The sequence below is a fragment of the Lepidochelys kempii genome, chromosome 3 (assembly GCF_965140265.1).
Source record: "Lepidochelys kempii isolate rLepKem1 chromosome 3, rLepKem1.hap2, whole genome shotgun sequence".
NCBI lineage: Eukaryota > Metazoa > Chordata > Testudines > Cheloniidae > Lepidochelys > Lepidochelys kempii.
In genome coordinates, this window is record NC_133258.1 from 44,865,618 (window position 1) to 44,885,382 (window position 19,765).

General features: G+C 38.9%; 1 protein-coding gene across 4 annotated transcripts in view; it reads left to right on the forward strand.

The window, feature by feature from the left end:
- MCPH1 (microcephalin 1) overlaps positions 1–18,174 on the forward strand; it is a 232,029-nt gene extending 213,855 nt beyond the window's left edge. For 3 of the 4 annotated variants that reach the window (XM_073336219.1, XM_073336220.1, XM_073336231.1), the window contains 2 exons: positions 13,256–13,493; positions 17,889–18,174. In XM_073336219.1, the coding sequence (XP_073192320.1) occupies positions 13,256–13,493; positions 17,889–17,944 (294 nt within the window). In that variant the 3' untranslated portion in view covers positions 17,945–18,174. Of the gene's footprint in view, positions 1–13,255; positions 13,494–17,888 lie in introns of those variants that run through there. The other variant, XM_073336225.1, reaches the window with a different exon arrangement.
- Positions 18,175–19,765: the final 1,591 nt, after the last annotated feature.

Below are 19,765 nucleotides of genomic sequence, written 5' to 3' on the forward strand. Positions count from 1 at the left end.
CTACACTGCAGTTAGATGCCTGCGATTGGCCTGTGCCAGATGACTCGGACCAAGAGGCTGTTTAATGATTTGGGCTGGAGCCTGAATCAGCTGGCGCAGGCCAGCCGCAGGTGCCCAATTGCAGGGTAGACCTATCCAGAGAGCTAAAACAAGGAGAACCCTAAGGAAAAATGAATCAGATACTGAATACAAATGGTGGATTACCTGGCCTAACTGCCATGCCCCTGAGACAGCACAGGCTTTCATCTACTAGTTCAGTGGTTTTCAAACTTTTTTTCTGGGGACCCACTTGAAGAAAATTGTTGATGCCCGTGACCCAACGGAGCTGGGGTTGAGGAGTTTGGGGTGTGGGAGGGGCTCAGGGTTGGGGTGAGGGCTGTGGGGTAGGGCCAGGAATGAGGGGTTCAGGGTGTGGGAGGGGCTCTGGGCTGGGGCAGGGGGTTGGGGTGCAGGAGGGAGTCAGGGCTCTGGGGTGGGGCCGGGGATGAAGGGTTTGGGATGCATGAGGGGTTTGGGTTGGGGGGCTCAGGGCTGGGGCAGGGGGTTGGGGTGTGGACTTACCTCTGGTGGCTCCTGGTCAGCAGTGCAGCTGGGGTGCAGAGGCAGGCTTTCCGCCTGTCCTGGGACCGCGAACCGCGCTGCGCCTGAAGCGGCCAACAGCAGGTCCTGAGGCGCACAAGCAACACCACCCCCACAGCCAATGGGAGTGCGGAGCTGGTGCCTGGGGCAGGGGCAGCACATGGAACCCCGTGGCCTCCCTGCCTAAAAGCCGGACCCGCTCCTGGCTGCTTGCGGAGCGCAGCATGATGTTGGAACAGGTAGGCCCTAGCCTGCCTTAGCTGGACAGCACCGCCGATGGGACTTTTAACATCCCAGTTGGAGGTGCTGACCAGAGCGACCCAATGTCTGACATGCCACAACCCAGTACTGAGTTGCAACCCAAACTTTGAAAAATGCTGTACTAGTTGATATGTAACATTTAGCTGCATTGTATACAGGTTCTTCTTAATAAGTTATGGCTCTATGTTAGCCTGTGGTGCACCTCTCTTAAAGGGCTGCCTCTTGTCATACTGTAGTCAGCTTGTTAAGTACTCTACATTTCAGTGTCCTGTGTTAAGGCAGATATGTTTATGGTGTTCCTCAGTTTTGCTTTGGGTCAATACATGTTTGTATCTCTTGGCAATGTCCTTCTTATGTTTTTCTCTAACCAGATTTTGCCACTTACATTCAGTAGTACCTTACTACTCAAGCTGTTCTATTAAAATCAATGGGACTGCTCATGGAGTATGGGAAAACTCAGTAAGGGTATAACAACTGACATTGTATGAGCTAAGAAGGTAGATCGTATGTGAAAGCCACATGGCAAAAATGGAAAATGATCACAAAAAGAAGGATGGATATATCCAACAAAGTAGTGTTCCCTATTGCTGTCATACAGGAGATAGACTGTGTGAGAACAATAAGGTTGTTATGCACAAAGGTTAATTAACTAAATTTAATTAAGTCAGCCATATTTCTTATGGGTCAATCCCAGATTGGCTTTCCTTTCTGTACCTGCATCTTTAGAGGCTATGGCTGGCTAAACATTCTCTCACATCTGTCAGAGTTAACCTCATACTCACTGCCATGTGACAGTGTTTGTAAGGATATGTGTGGTAGTAGTGAGCCTTTGGTAAAAGCATGCTCATTTTTGTATTATATGCCTTTTTCAGTTGTCCATAATGTTCTTAAACAAGTTCTTTGGAAACTAAAATGTGCAACACTTTCTTATTTCAACAGTTTGTTTATTTTTGGTTCAGCTACTTTTGTCCTACAGCTTGTTGTGATCTAGGTTGCAGGTGGGGAAAGAGGGGGTGAAAGAATTTTATTCTCAACTACTTTTGAGGAAACAGAATCTAGACACTTGAAGTAGTCCTTATTGAAACTTAAAATGTATTAAACTCTGGAGAAAATCTCTTAGTTCATTTGTAAATTATTGTCAATTGTGTGAGTCAATCACACACAGATGAATTTATTTTGTGTTTTTTCTGACCTAGTTGAATGGATGCAAGCAAGCAAGGATGCTCTCATTTAAAGCCATCCATCTTTCTTTTCCTTTTTTGTGGGTAGTTAAGACCTCATTTGTGAATGTAAGTTTGCATATTTAAGTCCCCACGCCTACACAGGTTTCAGAGTAGCAGCCGTGTTAGTCTGTATCGGCAAAAAGAACAGGAGTACTTGTGGCACCATAGAGACTAACAAATTTATTAGAGCACAAGCTTTTGTGGGCTACAGCCCTTCATCGGATGCATAGAATGGAACATACAGTAAGAAGAAATAGATATACATACATATAAGTTGGAAGTTGCCATACAAACTGTGAGAGGCAAATGTGGTTGTATCTTAGAACTTGGCTGTAGACAATGGAGCATGTGGTGTGTCCTGGATGGAAGCTGGAGGCATGTAGGTAAGTATAGTGGTTAGTAGGTTTCTGGTATAGGGTGGTGTTTATGTGACCATCGCTTATTAGTACAGTAGTGTCCAGGAAATGGACCGCTTGTGTGGATTGGTCTAGGCTGAGGTTAATGGTGCTCCAATCCCTCAGACAGAGACAAACACCTACTACAATACTCACCTGCTGAAGTGAAAAAACAGATTGACAGACCCAGAAGAGTACTCAGAAGTCACCTACTACAGTACAGGCCCAACAAAGAAAATAACAGAACGCCACTAGCTGTCACCTTCAGCCCCCAACTAAAACCTCTCCAGCACATCAACAACCTAGCCTGAAAAATGATCCCTCACTCTCATAGATCTTGGGAGACAGACCAGTCCTTGCTTACAGACGGCACCCCAACCGGAAGCAAATACTCTCCAGGAACCACACACCACATAACAAAAACACTAACCCAGAAACCTATCCTTGCAACAAAGCCTGATGCCAACTCTGTCCACATATTTATTCAAGTGACACCATCATAGAACTTAATCACATTAGCCACCCCATCAGCGGCTTGTTTACCTGCACATCTACCAATGTGATATATGCTGTCATGTGCCAGCAATGCCCCTCCGCCATGTACATTGGCCAAACCGGACAGTCTCTATGCAAAAGAATAAATGGACACAAATCTGACATCAGGAATCATAACATTAAAAACCCGGTAGAAGAACGCTTCAACCTCTCTGGCCACTCAATGAAAGATTTAAGGGTGGCAATTTTGCAACAGAAAAGCTTCAAAAACAGACTCCAATGAGAAACTGCTGAGCTTGAATTAATATGCAAACTAGATACCATTAAGTTGGATTTGAATAGAGACTGGGAGTGGCTGGGTCATTACACATATTGAATCTATTTCCCTAAAGTTAAGTATCCTCACACCTTCTTGTCAACTGTCTAAATGGGCCATCTTGATTATCACTACAAAAGTTTTTTTCTCCTGCTGATAATAACTCATCTTAACTAATTAGCCTCTCACAGTTTGTATGGCAACTTCCAACTTATCTGTATGTATATATATTTCTTCTTACTATATGTTCCATTCTATGCATCCGATGAAGTGGGCTGTAGCCCACGAAAGCTTATGCTCTAATAAATTTGTTAATCTCTAAGGTGCCACAAGTACTCCTGTTCTTTTCATGCCTACACAGACTTTCACGTGAGTAGTTCCACTAAGGTCAACAGCATTTCTCACCTGTGTAAAGTTAAGCATACGTTCAAGTGATTGCAGGATCGAAGCCTACATTTCGAGGGATTTTCTTAAATTTTCCATAAAAATTCATTTGTGCTGAGACCAAACATGGAAACTTTCAGTTTAGAAAGAGATTTTTTTGGGGAAGTTATGTGCAAGTAAAATGGAATTATAATGAAACTTACTATATCTTGCAACCGTAAAGTTTCTGATGTGATGTATGTGCACTTGAAATACAAACCTTAGTTTTAAGTCCTATTGATCTACACTAGGGAAAAACATGTGTTCAATAAGCCTAATTTCTTTTCTTTTTTAAAATATATAGCTGTCATATATTTATGTTACACAGTATTTTATAAATTGTTCTGGTTCAGTGGGAAAAAAGCAAATCTAAACTAAAAGTAAGTAATTTTGTTCTGTTTTTTTCTGCAAAAATTTGCTCTGGAGGAAGAAGTGATCCAAACATCTTCAAGTATGATTTTGAATATCTGCCAAACAGTAGATATGTTTGCCAAACATTTTTGTATAGTATTCCCAATACGACTATGTCTTTTAGAGAATATATTGTTGAAGTAAGCCTTACTTATCAGTCTATGAGATTTGAGAGAAGTAAGGCTTGTCTGTCAACACATAGTATAAAGAAACTTTATTAGTAAAATTGTCTTCATTCTAGTTTTCTTTCACCCTTCACTTTCTTTTTTGCCAGAAAACACTTCTGTAGAAAACTACTGAGGAAAAAAGAGAAGTATTTTGGAGGAATTTCCACAGTCTTTGCTGTGTATCAATTGTCTTTATAACACATTTCTCTTGATGTTGTCAACAGGAGAAATTGATGGGCAATTTTTCTGCCTCAGATTTTCAAACAGATGCTCAAACTTTTTCAGACCCCCAAACCCATTAATGCACATACATGGATTTGCCCACAAACAGTCTCCACTTGTGAATGCATGTTGGGATGTTGACATTCCTTTATCAGTCATACAAAAAGGGTGTTAGCATTTCTGTCATTTGAAATCGTGTGCTTCTGCAGTTTGACAAAATGGGAGCCCGTACTTTGGCTGGACAGTATTGATAGTTTATAGAAAAACATCAGTTCCAGTTAATATACTAGAATGTGGATATGATATTTTCAATAATTTGCACTAAACACTACAGATTGAGTTTTCTTCACAGAATGATAAATACCTGCCCTAGTAACGAAATTCCTTGATGCTGATAAAGGAAAGGTTGAGACTATTGTACCTATTAGAGCAGACAAGCTAACCCAGGTAATTTTTGCTGAGCATACTGTTATGGCTCTGATCATGCCTGCACTCATGTGCAACCCCATTAACTTCAATAGAATTCTTCACAGGCAAAGAACAATGTCTGCATGGAACAGCTGGTAAGTTTAGGGAAAATCCAGTTCTTAACCAGATCGTATTAGTTATGAAGCACCTAATTTTAAAAATCCACTATTTAGTGCAGCATTCCAACATAGTTTTAAACTAAATATTTACTGAATAACATTTTCAAGTTTAAAACTGCTTATAATGTTAAATGACTAATAGCAAATTTCTAAAATAAATAAAGGACAAAAAAGATCAAACCAGCTTTTTAAGCACTATAACAAGTTTGCACTTTACTTTGTTACTATCTAAACAATGACACTGTTTGGTTTGATCATTTTCTTCCTTTTATACTGACACTTAGAAAGATGAAAACCTAGGGCATTTCTCCTTGGACCTACCCAAAGGAGACTACTTGGACCTAGTGTATAGTTATGCAGGCTTCCTTGATCCCTATAGGATCCTGCAGATTCTTTAAGACCCTCACTGCAGGATAACTGTACTTCTAAGCTGTCTTCACTGCATTATACTATTCTTTATCAGAAGCAGGCTGATACTCTATTTCACTTTCATGTGTGTGTAATCTTCATCTTCAAATGTGCCTGGGGTTCCACATATGTGTTTTCCTTTCAATTTTTTAGAAAGTGACAGACTACCTGAAAATGTAGGACAATGTAAGTGTAATGTTTCCTATATATGCAATAAATTAGGCCCATATTCTTCCCTAGATGTTTCTGAAGAACTAGTGTCAGCAAATACAAATACTAATGGCTCAATCCTCAGAGATACTGAGCACCCTTAACGATATTGAATCCCACTGAAACTGTAAACTCAGACCTTAAGATTTCACCAGCAATATTACCCAACTCCATTAAACTCCATTTTTAGAACTATCTTTCTTACTAAATTTGTAGCTTAATGGAGCATATTATTTTTTGTGCCTGATTTACCACTCTGTTACACCATAGTTTTATGCTGCTGTAAATCCATTGACTTCAGTGCCATTATACCAGCCTAAAACTGGTATAACAGAGTAGGGAATCAAACCTTTCCCCCTTTAGTGGTCAGAGCCTGTTCTGGTTAAAGGAAATGGTCAATTACCCATTGACTTCACAAGCAACAAGATTTGGTCCTCAAAGTGTGCCAAAAAAATATGCATCTCCTGTGAATGACAAGCATTATGGACAAAACTCTGCCATCATAATTTTGAAAATGTTCACTCTACCTCTCAATTATATAGCTATAAATCTGTATTAATGGTGGATTTTATTTGATGTTATACTTCAGAAGCTTGGTAAGTGGACTCAGCCTTCGTGACAGTAGCCTAAATTCAAGGTTTCCTTTAGCTGAAGTAATTTAGGGCAATATTTTTCCCTTAATCTTTGTGCAGAATTGCATGCTTACTACCATGTTTCAGGCAGGAGAGTACTTCAAATACAACACTGTTTTTCTTATAGGATGTGCATTAACACTTGTGTAGTTCATAGGAAGGGAGCAGTTTCACTGATGAATAATTTTCCAGTTACATAAAAAAAAAGTAGGAACATTAGGCATGTCCTTATACTTTTATTACCTGAATTTGAAAGGCCACTCTGGAGTATATTGTGGGGAAACCACATGCATAATTCGCAAAGACAAAAGGACTAATAACCAAAACAAATCTTGTTTTTTAAAATATATTTTCTTTAACCTAAATTTGTTTTATACCGAGTGCATTTTTAGTTAAACTCTGATACCTACTGTACTGTACCTTAAAAAGACTTAGAATAACTTAGATATTTCATGTAACTTTCGAAAGAATGCTAATGAACTGTGTGTGTCAGGTATATGGCCATTTGCTACTAACCTCCCCTCCTGTGCCAGCCATCCCTTTTCTCACACTTGACCTTATTCTCCCAAAATCAAAAAGGAGGCTGAGGGCAGATAGAAAAAGATAGAGATGCAGGTTACTATATACATTTTGTGGGGTCTTATTCCAACCTCACATTGGTGCAAATCAGAAGTAATTCCACTGATGTAAATATTTGCATCAGTGTCAGCAAGATCGGAATCAGCCCTATGACTTTTCTTTTGCAATCCTCACTCATCTCCTCCTCAACCTGATCATTTACCTTCTTTTACTCTGGTATGACTTGGGCTCCAATCTTACAAATACAGTAGAACCACAGAGTTACAAACACCAGAGTTATGAACTGACTGGTCAACCACACACCTCACTTGGAACCAGAAGGATGCATTTTTCTTCTGCATAGTAAAGTTTCAAAACTGTATTAAGTCAATGTTCAGTTGTAAACTTTTGAAAGAACGACCATAACATTTTGTTTAGAGTTACAAACATTCCAGAGTTAAGAACAACCTCTATTCCCGAGGTGTCTGTAACTCTGAGGTTCAGCTGTAGGTGGATCTGGCCTTCTCTTGAGTCTGAAGGATCAAGGTCTTGGATTGGAAGTAGTTTTGTCCAGGGACCTGTTTTTATACATTCTCATAAAGTTCCAGGCACAACTGTAGCACTCGTTACTAAAATGATAGTGTTTATGGAGGTGTCTAGTTCAGAAAGAGGAAGTTAAATGTAACGGCTGAAGCAAAAATCCCAATCCTGCATACGTGCAGTATATTTAAATACATCATATGTTACCTATTTGTTGCTATTGTTAATATTCTTTGTAACATACAACCCACAATCTGAAGACTTAAAAATGTAAGACATGAAAAATGGAGGAAAGTTGATCAGTTGTTATTGTAATGAAGAAATGCTGCATTACTACATCATAAATTCTCAATACCTTTAATTTTCAGTCAGTGTAATGATGATCTTTTTCAAATCCTCAATTCAAAGGGGATTATAAATTGTTAATTTCTCTTATTTATGATTTATAACAGTGCCAAACAATGTAAGGGGGGTGCTATTGCCGGTTCATCTGTCTGATGAAAGAACTAAGCTAAATATCTAAATCCTGAATAACTACTATAGTCAGTGGGACTCTCTTCTCAGAGCCACCTGATAGGAATATACAGTAATTAGACAGGAGAATTAGCATCAATGTTTGATATCATAGCAGGTGCTGGTCGTGCCTATTATAGGTACAGTTATGAAATAGTTTCCATAATAACTGTTTGCACAAATGCTATTGGTGGAAATACTCACTTCTTTGGGCTGAATTTTTCTCACATTTGGTCTCTGATTAGGATTGAAATGAGGAAGATTTTGCTCAAACTTTAAAAAAAAAAAAAATCAAAGGGTGTGCAGCAGTCCTGGAGTGCTGCAAACTCTTTGATGTTACAAAGTTGGGTAATTCAATTTGAAGAGGTGGATTGTGCCATTCAATCTCTAGTCCAAGTTGGGGGTGGTCAAATGGCTTCCAGAGCGTGCAATATGTTTTCTCTTCTAAGACTGGCTACCTCCACTCCTCTATGCGTAGGCTGGCTTTGAAAGCAATTCTAGCCCTGCAGAGCCCTTGTGCTGTCTGAATACAGGATTTTCAATTATTTCTAGCCTCTGGATGAGTTTCTCTCCTTGTTGTACACCTGAGCAGGATCCAAGCACAATTTGGCTGGAAAGCTGTACTTAAAAATAAAAGTGTCAGGAAAAGCAAAATGTAAGGTCCAAACAGAAACTTAATTTTGGTCATATTGCACAATGTACAATATGCTGTTCCTTTTATTCCAGTCAATATGTAGATTAATACATTATTCTGAGATTTTCAAAAGAGGCTAAAGGTAGGAGCTATCTCAAAGGGATTTCAGCATTTTAACTCCTTTGAAAATCCCAACCTTAGTGTTTATAACACAAATATATATATCAAACTACATGGATTGTGCAACACAGCTTGACCTAATGTTTCTGTTGGAATCATAACATTTACATTCCAGACTCTTTGTGATTAGCTGTGCAAATTTTTAACATAACATTCATGCAATTTTTGCCTTTAATATTAATTTAACCCAAGTGTATTTCCAGTAGTAGGACTAACTGTACAAATAACACAATTTTTCATTATGAGTCACCTGAACAATAAATGCATTCAGAGAAAATGTTTGAAGAAGTGGGAATACAACGGGCCTTTTAAAATCATGTCCTGTAAAATGTGTGAAACAGAAGGATTACAATCAAGTTAAATTGTATGTCTTCCATCTAAGAAACTCATGTCCTGTTGGGTTTTTAACATAAACAGATCTTGTCAATCCTAATCAGTTTAATCTTGGAAGCCCTAGAGCGCCAGACTAAAAAAAGCAGCATGGCAAGTCAAGCACAAAGGTCCCTTGGAATCAAGTCTGATTGTTAATTTTAGATAAACTAACACTAAATTAATGTCTCCTGGTGATTATTTTTTCTCCTTTCAGATATAGTTGATTTGTCTATATAAGCAACTCAGGAGATTAGTAGATGTTCTCAATTCTCTCTAACGGAAGAAGAAGGCTATTTGAGCCACCAAAGATAGGATCATGTTTATCATGAGGCTCTGTTTCTGTGTTGTTTTCATTAGAGTATAGTGTATAATTTGTTGAACTTCTTACCTGAATGCTTTTTAGCTAAAGCATTTTTATGTTTGCTTGGTGAATACACATTTTGAAATAACTGGTAATTCATGAAAGTGAGTAAGTGCAATCACAGGAATACCAGAATCCTGCCTTTTATTTGCACATCAGAGATTACAAAGTATATTACGGTCTTGAGCGTGTACTCATTGAAGTCAGTTGGGAAAGCTCTCTTTGACCTTATTGATGCATATGTTGTTTGAACACTGTAAGAATAAATAGCTACAACACATTTTTGACCATATTTTAGCCTTTTGGCCTGCCTTAACTCTGTCAGCTTCTGGCTTCTCTAAAATGTCCTGCAAGCTAGCTTATAGAAAACTAACAGTTTGTAGTTTCAGCAGAGCAGCCAAGGATTTCATGAGCATAAAAAGTTTTACCTTCATTTAGGACTGACTCCTCTGAAGAATGACATCGATGGAGATTGTGCAACTGCTGTCTGTGGTATCTCAGCATGGGCTTTGTTTTTCCTTGTTTGTCTGGCACTGATCACCAACACTAAGAAACTCCCTCTTATAAAGATAATAAACATGCTTTGTAATTTTATCTGAGGATCTGAAAGCTCTTTACAAACATTAATTAATCTTCACAACCCCTTGTAAATTGGATGAGCATTTTCATCCCGACTCCATAGATTTGTAAACTAAAGCACAAAGATCTTAAGTGCCCAAAGTGACACACTGAGTCAGTGTCAAAGTCAGGAGTCCACTGTTCAGATCATTTCCCTATTTTTCACATTCGTGAAAAACTACCAGCATCGAAAAATATCTCAGCCACTCTTGTGCCCAAACTTTTATTTTTGCCTTCATCTCTTCTTGTATTGGCAACTGTAGCTCTTGTTGTTTATTACCTAAGAGCCAGTTCACCAAGCTTCAACAAGGAAAACAGGGACAAAAAATATCAGATAGGTTTGGCAGATCCAGTTATCAGTTTGTGCATTTATTGTATATGTTGTTAAACCTGAACTAGACTGAGGAGGCGCTGCTGGCATGAGGAAGATATTTCAATGAACTAGTCAACAAGGACATCTGCTCCCTCACTGATCAAGTGGTATTGTAGCACAGTGTCCTCCTAGAACCTATACTTACCCTGGAAACCTAAATAGCAGCTGTTGTTGTGGTTTGTTTGTTTTTTTTAAATGCCATCTTCTTCCTGTGGCTGGCCATGAGACTTTACCTAATCCTGGCAGACAAAGACTTAGATGTGATGTTCCATGTATTTGTGACCTCCAGATTTGATTGCTGTATTGAACTTTACCGGGAAGTGAAATCAGACACTGAAAAGACTTTAACTGGTGCAACACACATCTGTCATCTTTATGAACATCATTTTGAACCCCTGCCCGAATGCTCAAGTCATTATGTACTGCAACTAATTGGCTTATAAAAAACCCTTTTATTATAATGGTTTGATTATTTCAGCTCTAGATAGTTTAGGGGTAATGGTTAGTCTTTAGTACTTGCAGTAGCAACCTGACCAGAATAGTTCTGAACTTCATACTTCAGCTAAAGGAAATGTTTTTTCATTCCACAGTACTCTATCTGCCCTTTCTAGAGCAGTGTTTCTCAACCAGGGGTCCAGGGCCCACTGGGGGGCCTCAAGCAAGTTGCAGGAGGTCCTCCAAGCATGGCCAGTGTTAGACTCACTAAGGCACAGGGTAGGAAGCTGAAGCCACACCGCATGGGGCTGAAGCCTGGGGACCTGAGCCCCATCACCCAGGGCTGAAGCCGAAGCCTGAGCAACTTAGCTTTGCAGGGGCTCCTGTGGCATACAGCCCCATGCAGTTGCCCTGTTTTCTACCCCCTAATGCCAGCCCTGGCTTTTATATGCAGAAGACCTGTTGTTGTGGCACAGGTGGGCCATGGAGTTTTTCTAGCACGTTGGGGGGCCTCAGAAGGAAAAAGGTTGAGAACCCCTGTTCCAGAGTATACCAAACCTACCAGGAGAAGAAATTGCTAGACACTCCTCATGTATATCAATCAGCCCTTTTCTTGTTTAATTGTAAGTACACAACCACATTAATAGTGTTAAGGACTTCACAGATTTGTAAAGGACTTTCCTTTTCTCTTTCTATGTTATGCATGGAAAAAGTCTTCTAAAGAGGGAAAGAGTTTGCATGCAAGAGGTACAGTGTGTAATAGTCCCATTATATACACACATATGTTGTTAATCTTAAATCTGGATTTGGTTGTTTTAAGTAATCTTCTGTCCATTCATTCTCTGTATTCTTGGCCCAGTTTGATCCTAGACTGAACAGACTTCTCTGATATTCTTTACCATAATTCCAGCATTTCTTCTGCTTAATCCTCAACACGGGGGGAATCACAAAGGGGTCTTTATCCTTACCATGGCATATTTTCCCTGGTTCCATGTTCTGGTTGCCTAGGGTTTTTTTCACTTCATTATACCTACCAAACCTTCTAAGCAAATATAGACAGTGGACCTGCAGGGAAAATACTGTTTTCGTTTTTTCCCCGGGTTCAGGACTACATTTCTTTTCCTTGAAATATGTTAGGCTCTTTCAGCTCTGCAGCTGGATCCAGCTTCTTCCAACAATACAAGTCTATGATGTTTTGAATGTGGCCCTTACACTTAGTCATCTGCATTTTCTCAACCAAATTGCATGTGTGTTATTGTGACTAAGGATGCTGAGCACCAACTTCCATCGAGATCCATTAACATACCGTATCTTACTTTCCTAAAGCCCAGTTTACACTGGAGTTTTTAGCAGTAGTGTAACTACACAAATATAGTTGCCACCGGTAAACCTGGGTGTAAGCTGCACCAGCACAAGCCGTGTTTACAGTAGCATAGTGCATCTCAATACCAGGGGTGAAATCCTGGTCCCTTTTGAAGTCAATGGGAATTTTGCCATTGATTTCAGTGGAGCCAGGGTTTGAGGCGTTTACACATATGCATTGCTACATCAGTGCTAAAGCCCCTACTGCAGACAAGGCCTATTTTTAAAGGTTTCCCTTAATGCCTCTTAAAACTGGCTCAAAGTAAAATATAGGATTAAGTTTATTATGTGTTGGTCTTAATGGTCAAAGCCTTCCAATGGCTTGGACCTGAGCGGTCTCAAAAGACTTCATGACCAAGATTTACTGTGAACAATGATCTGTCTATAATCAGACCGATGATCTGTCTATAACCAGAAGAAGCAGGAGATAGAGGTTTTTCAGCATCTTGCCCACCAAAGTGGAATTACTTACTACAAGACCTAAAAGCGCCCACCATTCTCACCGCATTCAGAGAGAAACACAAAATCCGTCTCATCTACTTAGCTTTTTTATTAAAAATTACTATGCAAATACTATTAAACAAATTCCTTCAACCTGTGCTGCAGAAAGGGGGGGAGAGAACCAAAGGTAGAGCTTATCTTTACACTGCCTGCTGCATTTATACACTTGTAAGGTATTCAAGTACCATGTTAGATTGAGCATTGAATAAATACCTGGCTAGATTATGGAAATCAAATAAATGGCACATAGATATTTTGGCTTTTGTATCAAGCCAAAAAAAGTCATAAATAAAAAAATAAATATATAGTGATTGTTAGCTAATCATGGTATGACTTACCCAAGAGTTTACCTGGGAATGTAAAGAGTTGTTTTCATATCCTATAATTCTTTTCCTAAATGCAAAGACTAGCTTTACTTGCTGCTTATAAATGAAATTGAAACATGTTAGTTCTTAATTTCCTTGTTTCCTTAAAAACAGATCTGCAGACTTCAACGCCACCTGTCATCAGGAAAATATCAGCAGGACCTCTTTTCAAGTCAGCCTGTAATGTTTATATCTCTTGCCAGTCAACCGCCATGTAACAAGCTAAGTGAACTTGTTCAGCTGTGTGGAGGAAAAATATGTAAAACCCTACGTCAGGCCAAAATCTATATTGGAGAATATTTGGGAAAGAAGCAACCTGAAATAAAATATTTATCAGAAAAATGGATACTAGGTAAGAGATTTAATTTCAGCCCAATATAATATTATAAAATGTGCTTTCAAATGTGCTAAGGGGTTTTCTACACAGCGTGGTAATATGCCATATGGGGGATGTGATTTCAAAAGCACATTAATGTGTGTACATTAATCGGTTCTTGTAAACTTGCTGGTGTGTACTAAAAGATCCCTAGTGCGCTTTAGTGTAATGCACTTGGTCTGTGTAAACCCTGCTGCTGCTCACTAAAGTTTCTGTTGGGCCTTAATGTAGTGCTGTGCACTATGTTCCAGAGCGCTAGGGAATCTTTAGTATGTACCAGCGGGGTTTACACAGACCAATTAATGCACAAGTGAATTTTAGAAATTGCATCCTCATACTGAGCGTTGCTGCTCCATTTAAACAATGGACGGAAGTATGGACGGAAGATTACCAGAGAGAGAGTGTGGAGAGAAGAGAATGGAACAGACTATGCTACAGTTGCTACCCTTTAGGAAGTCCTGACTTCATGCTGTCAGGGACTTTCTGGTAAAATTAGGGCTGGGCTGTGTTGATCTTCGGACCCACCTTTAGGGATTGGACCTAGCATAGTGTTATCCAAATTACTTCAAATTGTGCCCTCCATATTTCATGGGAGTCGTTTCATTTAAATGTGATACTTGTCTAATTAAAGTAGGTTATGAGAGAACACTTAGGAAGCACTCTCTTGAAAATGTCTGGTGAAAAATTTGTCTTTCAAGATTATAAAAATACGTGGGGAATATGCTCAGCTAGTGCAAATTGTCAGAGCTTTGTTGACTTCAATACGCTTTGACATTTTGCACCAGCTGAGGATCTGCCTTGTAGTATATAATATGTAATTTAGTATGCATGTCTGAAATGTTCTTTGCTATGACTATCACTCTGGTTGAAGAAAATTTCTTGCTAAAATCTGTGGGTCCTGTGGTTTTTCGTAAGACACCACAGAAATTAGTTTTAAGCTTGAAGTTCTTGCAATAAATTGAGTGTACATTTGCAATATCCCCACAAAAGAAAACTTTTGGTGATCTACTTGGGATTCACAGTCCTAAGAGTATTTATCTTTTAGATTAGCTCCATGTCTTCTCCTCCTAAAAAGAATCTTTTTGCATAATACAACATAGGAAAATAAGATATTTGTGTTTTGAATAACAGCCTTCTTAATAAGATAGCTTTACTTTCTGCTTTGCAGCAGATACTAAAGCTTTCAGATACTAGTTGTTAAATAAATCAGTCTGATCATAATGTTGCAAAGTCTGAGTAAAAACACTGCTGAAGGTTGAAGCAGAAAGAAAACCTGGCTTGTAAGGGAGAAAACACTTGTCTAAACAAAAGTATATTTCATACTTTATAAAAGATAAAATTATTGAAGAGTTGAAAGACAAGTGAGTTTTTAGTTAGATTGATCTGCAATGTGAGAGCCACTCTCTAAAGTCATAACAGAATTAAATAACAGGTGTGCCAAAAAAAGGAAAGAGAAGACGAGACAGCATAGTATGGTATGTAAGAACTCCAGAGAACCAGAAATAGGGCATGAGGAGAAGACTGGAACTGTGATGTAGTAAATTAAACAATACATTTGGACATATTAGTATTTCAAGCATAAATTCCAGATGGACATAAATAATAATCCCAACTGACACTCTAACATCCGTTTAGCAATGTATGCATAACCAATAATTTATGTTGTTTGTGTTGTTTTTGAGTTGGTCCATAATTTTAGTCCAGGGATCCACTTTTTCTCCTGTGCCTTTTTCAAATAGTACAGCATGGCTACTATATTAAATTCTGGTGGGGAAATTAATACAATAATCTTTGCCCAAACATTATAGCCTCATCATGATTTTCTTATAATTGCATTCTTCTATTTTAAACATCTGACTTCTGTTGTTGTTTTAATTGTTTCACCTTCCAGACAATTTTTAATAAAAGATCAATATTGGCACAAGAGCCTCAAAATATAGACACCAAGGGCTCTGGAGGTGAGATGTTTCCTCTACCTGACTGCCAGAAACGGTCATTAACGTCAAAATATGCACAAGTACCTGAACCATTAGGTACATGATCCACTGGCACCATGGAAGGATGGTGAGCCAGGCCATCAGTCTTCAAACATCAGCATCTGGAAAGAGTGCAGTGGACTAACACCTCTAACTTGGTGAATCTACGCCTATAAGAGGGGTGCTTTGGCACATCAGTGCTTTTGCAGCTTTAGCTCATCTCTAAAAATATTTTATATACATATAATTCTGAATTATATGTATATTTTCCATGGTGCACTGTGTAGCCTCTCCTGCCAGATTCTTAAGGTCCAAAATTGAGGATCCCAATTCCCCCATAGAACCTAGGGGGACAGTGAAACCATGCTCAAAGCAGAAACACTCTCAGGCCAGTTGTCTGTTTTTATTGTAAATTCCTTGAGGTGTGGACAGCAGCAGCCCACACTGTCAGCATGTAAAAAATAAACGATCTAGGAAATATTTTTAGTTCATTTAACTGATCTCCTTCCCAATGCAGAAAGAAAATCAAGCTGTTAAAAGAATGCTTGGTAATTACTGTGTATGAAACAGTTAATTTACAGCTCTCAGTAGGAAAGGGTACGACTACTCAGGGATAAAATATCCATGGCACAGCCACGGCTGGTCTGGGTCAGCAGCTTTGGGCTCGTGGGGCATGGGCTGTGGGGCTAAAAATTGCTGTGTGGATGTTGGGACTCAGGCTGGAGCCTGAGCTCTAAGACCCTCCATCCTCACAGGGTCCCAGAGCTTGGGCTCCAGCACAAGCCCAAATGTCCACACTGCAATTTTTCAGCCCTGAAGCCTGAGCCCAGTGAGCCCAAATCAACTGACCTGGGCCAGCTGTGGGCTTTTTATCGCTGTACAGACATACGCTAAGTGTCGTGCTCTGTATGTTAAGCTGTGAGAGTGTTCTATGTAATGCCTTGTGCTTGCCTTTCATTAGTTGCATATTGTCCCTTTGTATCCTGCTGTGAGAGCTGTGTGGGTGGAGCTCTGTGAAAACCAGTCTCAGCTGGAATTAGCTGCCACTTGAAACATTCCCCTTCATCTTGCTAGGGGTATTGAATTAACCTGTTATAATTAGGCGTGGAAGGATTAGATTTTTGTCAGTAAATGTTGGTAAACATAGATTTCACTGTACACGCACAAACCAAATTAAAAATACTGATAGGCAAAGTAAAAAACTGCTGCTTGCGAACTTAATGTTTGATTTAAGGCTATTTCCTTTATATGTTTTGACACAGTGTTTTTTAAACAGCTATAAAACTTTAACTTTTTGAATCTCAAAATCTACTGTCATTAGATAATTGTTTGATCCCCCATAATCTCCCACAACTATAAAAAATTAAATAAAAAAATAGAATAAAGTTTAAAACCCAAAACTATGGCAACTGTAAAAATTCAAATAGATTAAAATAAAAAAATGCTTAAAATGAACATTGATATAGTCTCCAATTTATTTTTAAAAAATTGAATTCTGCCATGCCTAGTTGTAATGAAGTAATTACTCTCCTAGTTCACCTCTTTGTAGTGCTTTAGAGTTGTGCCTGAACCAGATCTCTGAATCCAAACACTACTGAAGTTTGCAGGAGGGGCTGTCAACATCCAAATTAGACTCTCAATTTTGCAAAAAAGCCATATCTTTATAATGGGCTGACCCAAAATCCCATATCAATCAATCCAATCCTGAATCAATTCCAATAGATGCAAGTTTTCTAGGTATACACATAGGTTTGTAGATCCACACCTAGAATAGTTAAAGTGTGCACGCAGGTCAGTGTACCTATACATTGTGAGTGTACATACATACCCAAGAAAAGTGGAGGCTGAGTACAGACCTGTATGAAAATGTGTCCCTTCCAATCTAATATTGAAAGTATGTGGGATATCAGATTTGTACAAATACAAATCCAGTCAAATGGCTAGATTCATATATTACTCAGGGATTTATCCAGTGTTGATGCTCTTATTCTTATCAGAATGTAGCCCTAGTTTATGTAACCTAGTTAGTTTCTGGTTATATACGTTCTGCTTTCCATACCCAATGCCAGCTGTTCGCTACTGAATAAATTAGTCCTACAGTCAATCACATATTTGATACCTGAGAGATAGAGCATTTTTTTAAAAAAGCAGATTGGAGGTATGTGCAGTGTCCATACTATACCACTAGCATATATCTTTATGGTCCTTCTCATTCCCTATGTTCTCAGCTCCTCAAAGGTACTTTATACCAAAATTTCAGTCTGCTGAGTTTATTTTGTTAGTAGAGTATATTGTGTTATACAAAGCATATATTTCCTTTTTAATAAGAAGCTATTTGTTATGCATTCATCCTAATATGCTAGTATATAACATATTTCTTTTTGATTTCCTGTAGATTCAGTCACTCAGCACAGGATATGTCCTCTGGAAAACTACATGTTCCAGCAGTGAGCGAACTCAAGAGCCTCCTTATGGTTGTGAGGAAATTAGTAAAGGTGTCCAGTTTTCAATTAAGTAAGAAGCTGAACAAACAGTGAATACAAGATTTTATGAAGAGACAGTAATGGGTTTTTAAATACAGCCAAAAGTTTGGTATAGTGTGGTGAGTCTCATCTAAATGTCTGTCTAATGAAATCCTATGATTAGCCTTTTGTAATAAGGTATTTGCCCAATAAAAATCCTTTTGCTTTGTATTTATTTGTATACTGTGCAAGTCTTTGGGCCTAATTCTGGTCTCATGTACAAGGATTATACACTGGAGGCAACATATTCAAAAGCACCTAAGTGACTTCGGCTCCCAGGACCCCTTTTCGACTTAAGAGCCTGTCACTTAGGTGCTTATGGAAAGATTATCCTGGTGTAATAATTCCAAACACAAATCAGTCTGAAGACAACTTTTAAGTGGGCACAGGGTTATGTCTAATTTTTTTTAAACTTAGTATGTAATATATATTTAGATATAATTATACAACCTCATATTTATGGGATGACATATGAGCACCAGTAAAAGTAACGGATAATCAAATAATTTCACTGCAGCATATTACACATGCCTTTCAACCCCAGTCCTCCCCTCAGAGAATTGTTAAACTAAGACAATGGAAATTCTGCACTAAAAATAAAAAGTTCCGAGCAAAAATCAACAAGATACATACTTCATAAACATCATCATTTCATCGCACTGCTCTAGTTCCCACTTGTAGTTGTGCACTGAAGCTGAGATTTTCAAAGCTACACAAGGATTTGGATGCCCAATTTTCATTGAAATTGATGGTGATCCAAATTGCCTAGATTGCTTTGAAAATCTCAGCATCGTTATCTAGAGTGGAAGGTTTTGAGGCCAAGAACTTTGTTTTTATACCTGCCCTGTAAACATGTAACACACACAATGATAAAAACTCAGGGATGTGAATTAGCCACCCCCCCCCGAGTGGCATAACTCATGCTGACTTAAGTGCCAGTGTGGACATAAGAATGGCCATACTGGGTCAGACCAATGGTCCATATAGCCCTGTATCCTGTCTTCCAACTATGACCAATACCCATACCAGGCTTCAGAGGAAATGAACAGAACAGGTCATCATCATCATCAAGACCCAATGGCCTGTGATGGGCTACTAGATGGGGTGAGATCTGAGTTACCCAGGAAAGAATTTTCTGTAGTATCTGGTTGGTGAATCTTGCCCATATGCTCAGGGTTTAGCTCATCGCCATATTTGGGGTTGGGAAGGAATTTTCCTCCAGGGCAGATTGGAAGAGGCCCTGGAGGTTTTTCACCTTCCTCTGTAGCATGGGGCACAGGTCACTTGCTGGAGGATTCTCTGCTCCTTGAAGTCTTTAAACTATGATTTGAGGACTTCAATAGCACAGATATAGATGTGAGGGTTTTTTTTTGTAGGAGTGGTGGGTGAAATTCTGTGGCCTGCGTTGTGCAGGAGGTCAGACTAGATGATCATAATGGTCCCTACTGACCTAAATATCTATGAATCTATGAAAAGTGATCCAAGTGCTGCTGCACATAGAGTGGATTTTTTCAGAGAAGCAGCCACAATGACTCCAAGATCTCTTTCTTGAGTGGTAACAGCTAATTTAGACCCCATCATTTTATATGTCTATTTGGGATTATGCTTTCCAATGTGCATTACTTTGCATTTATCATCATTGGCCATGGTGCATTATGTATAATCATTAGCTGAATTCATGTTATTAAATATAGATTCTTATGTTAACAACAACATTGACATTGGATGAGAGGAAATCAGCTAAAACGGT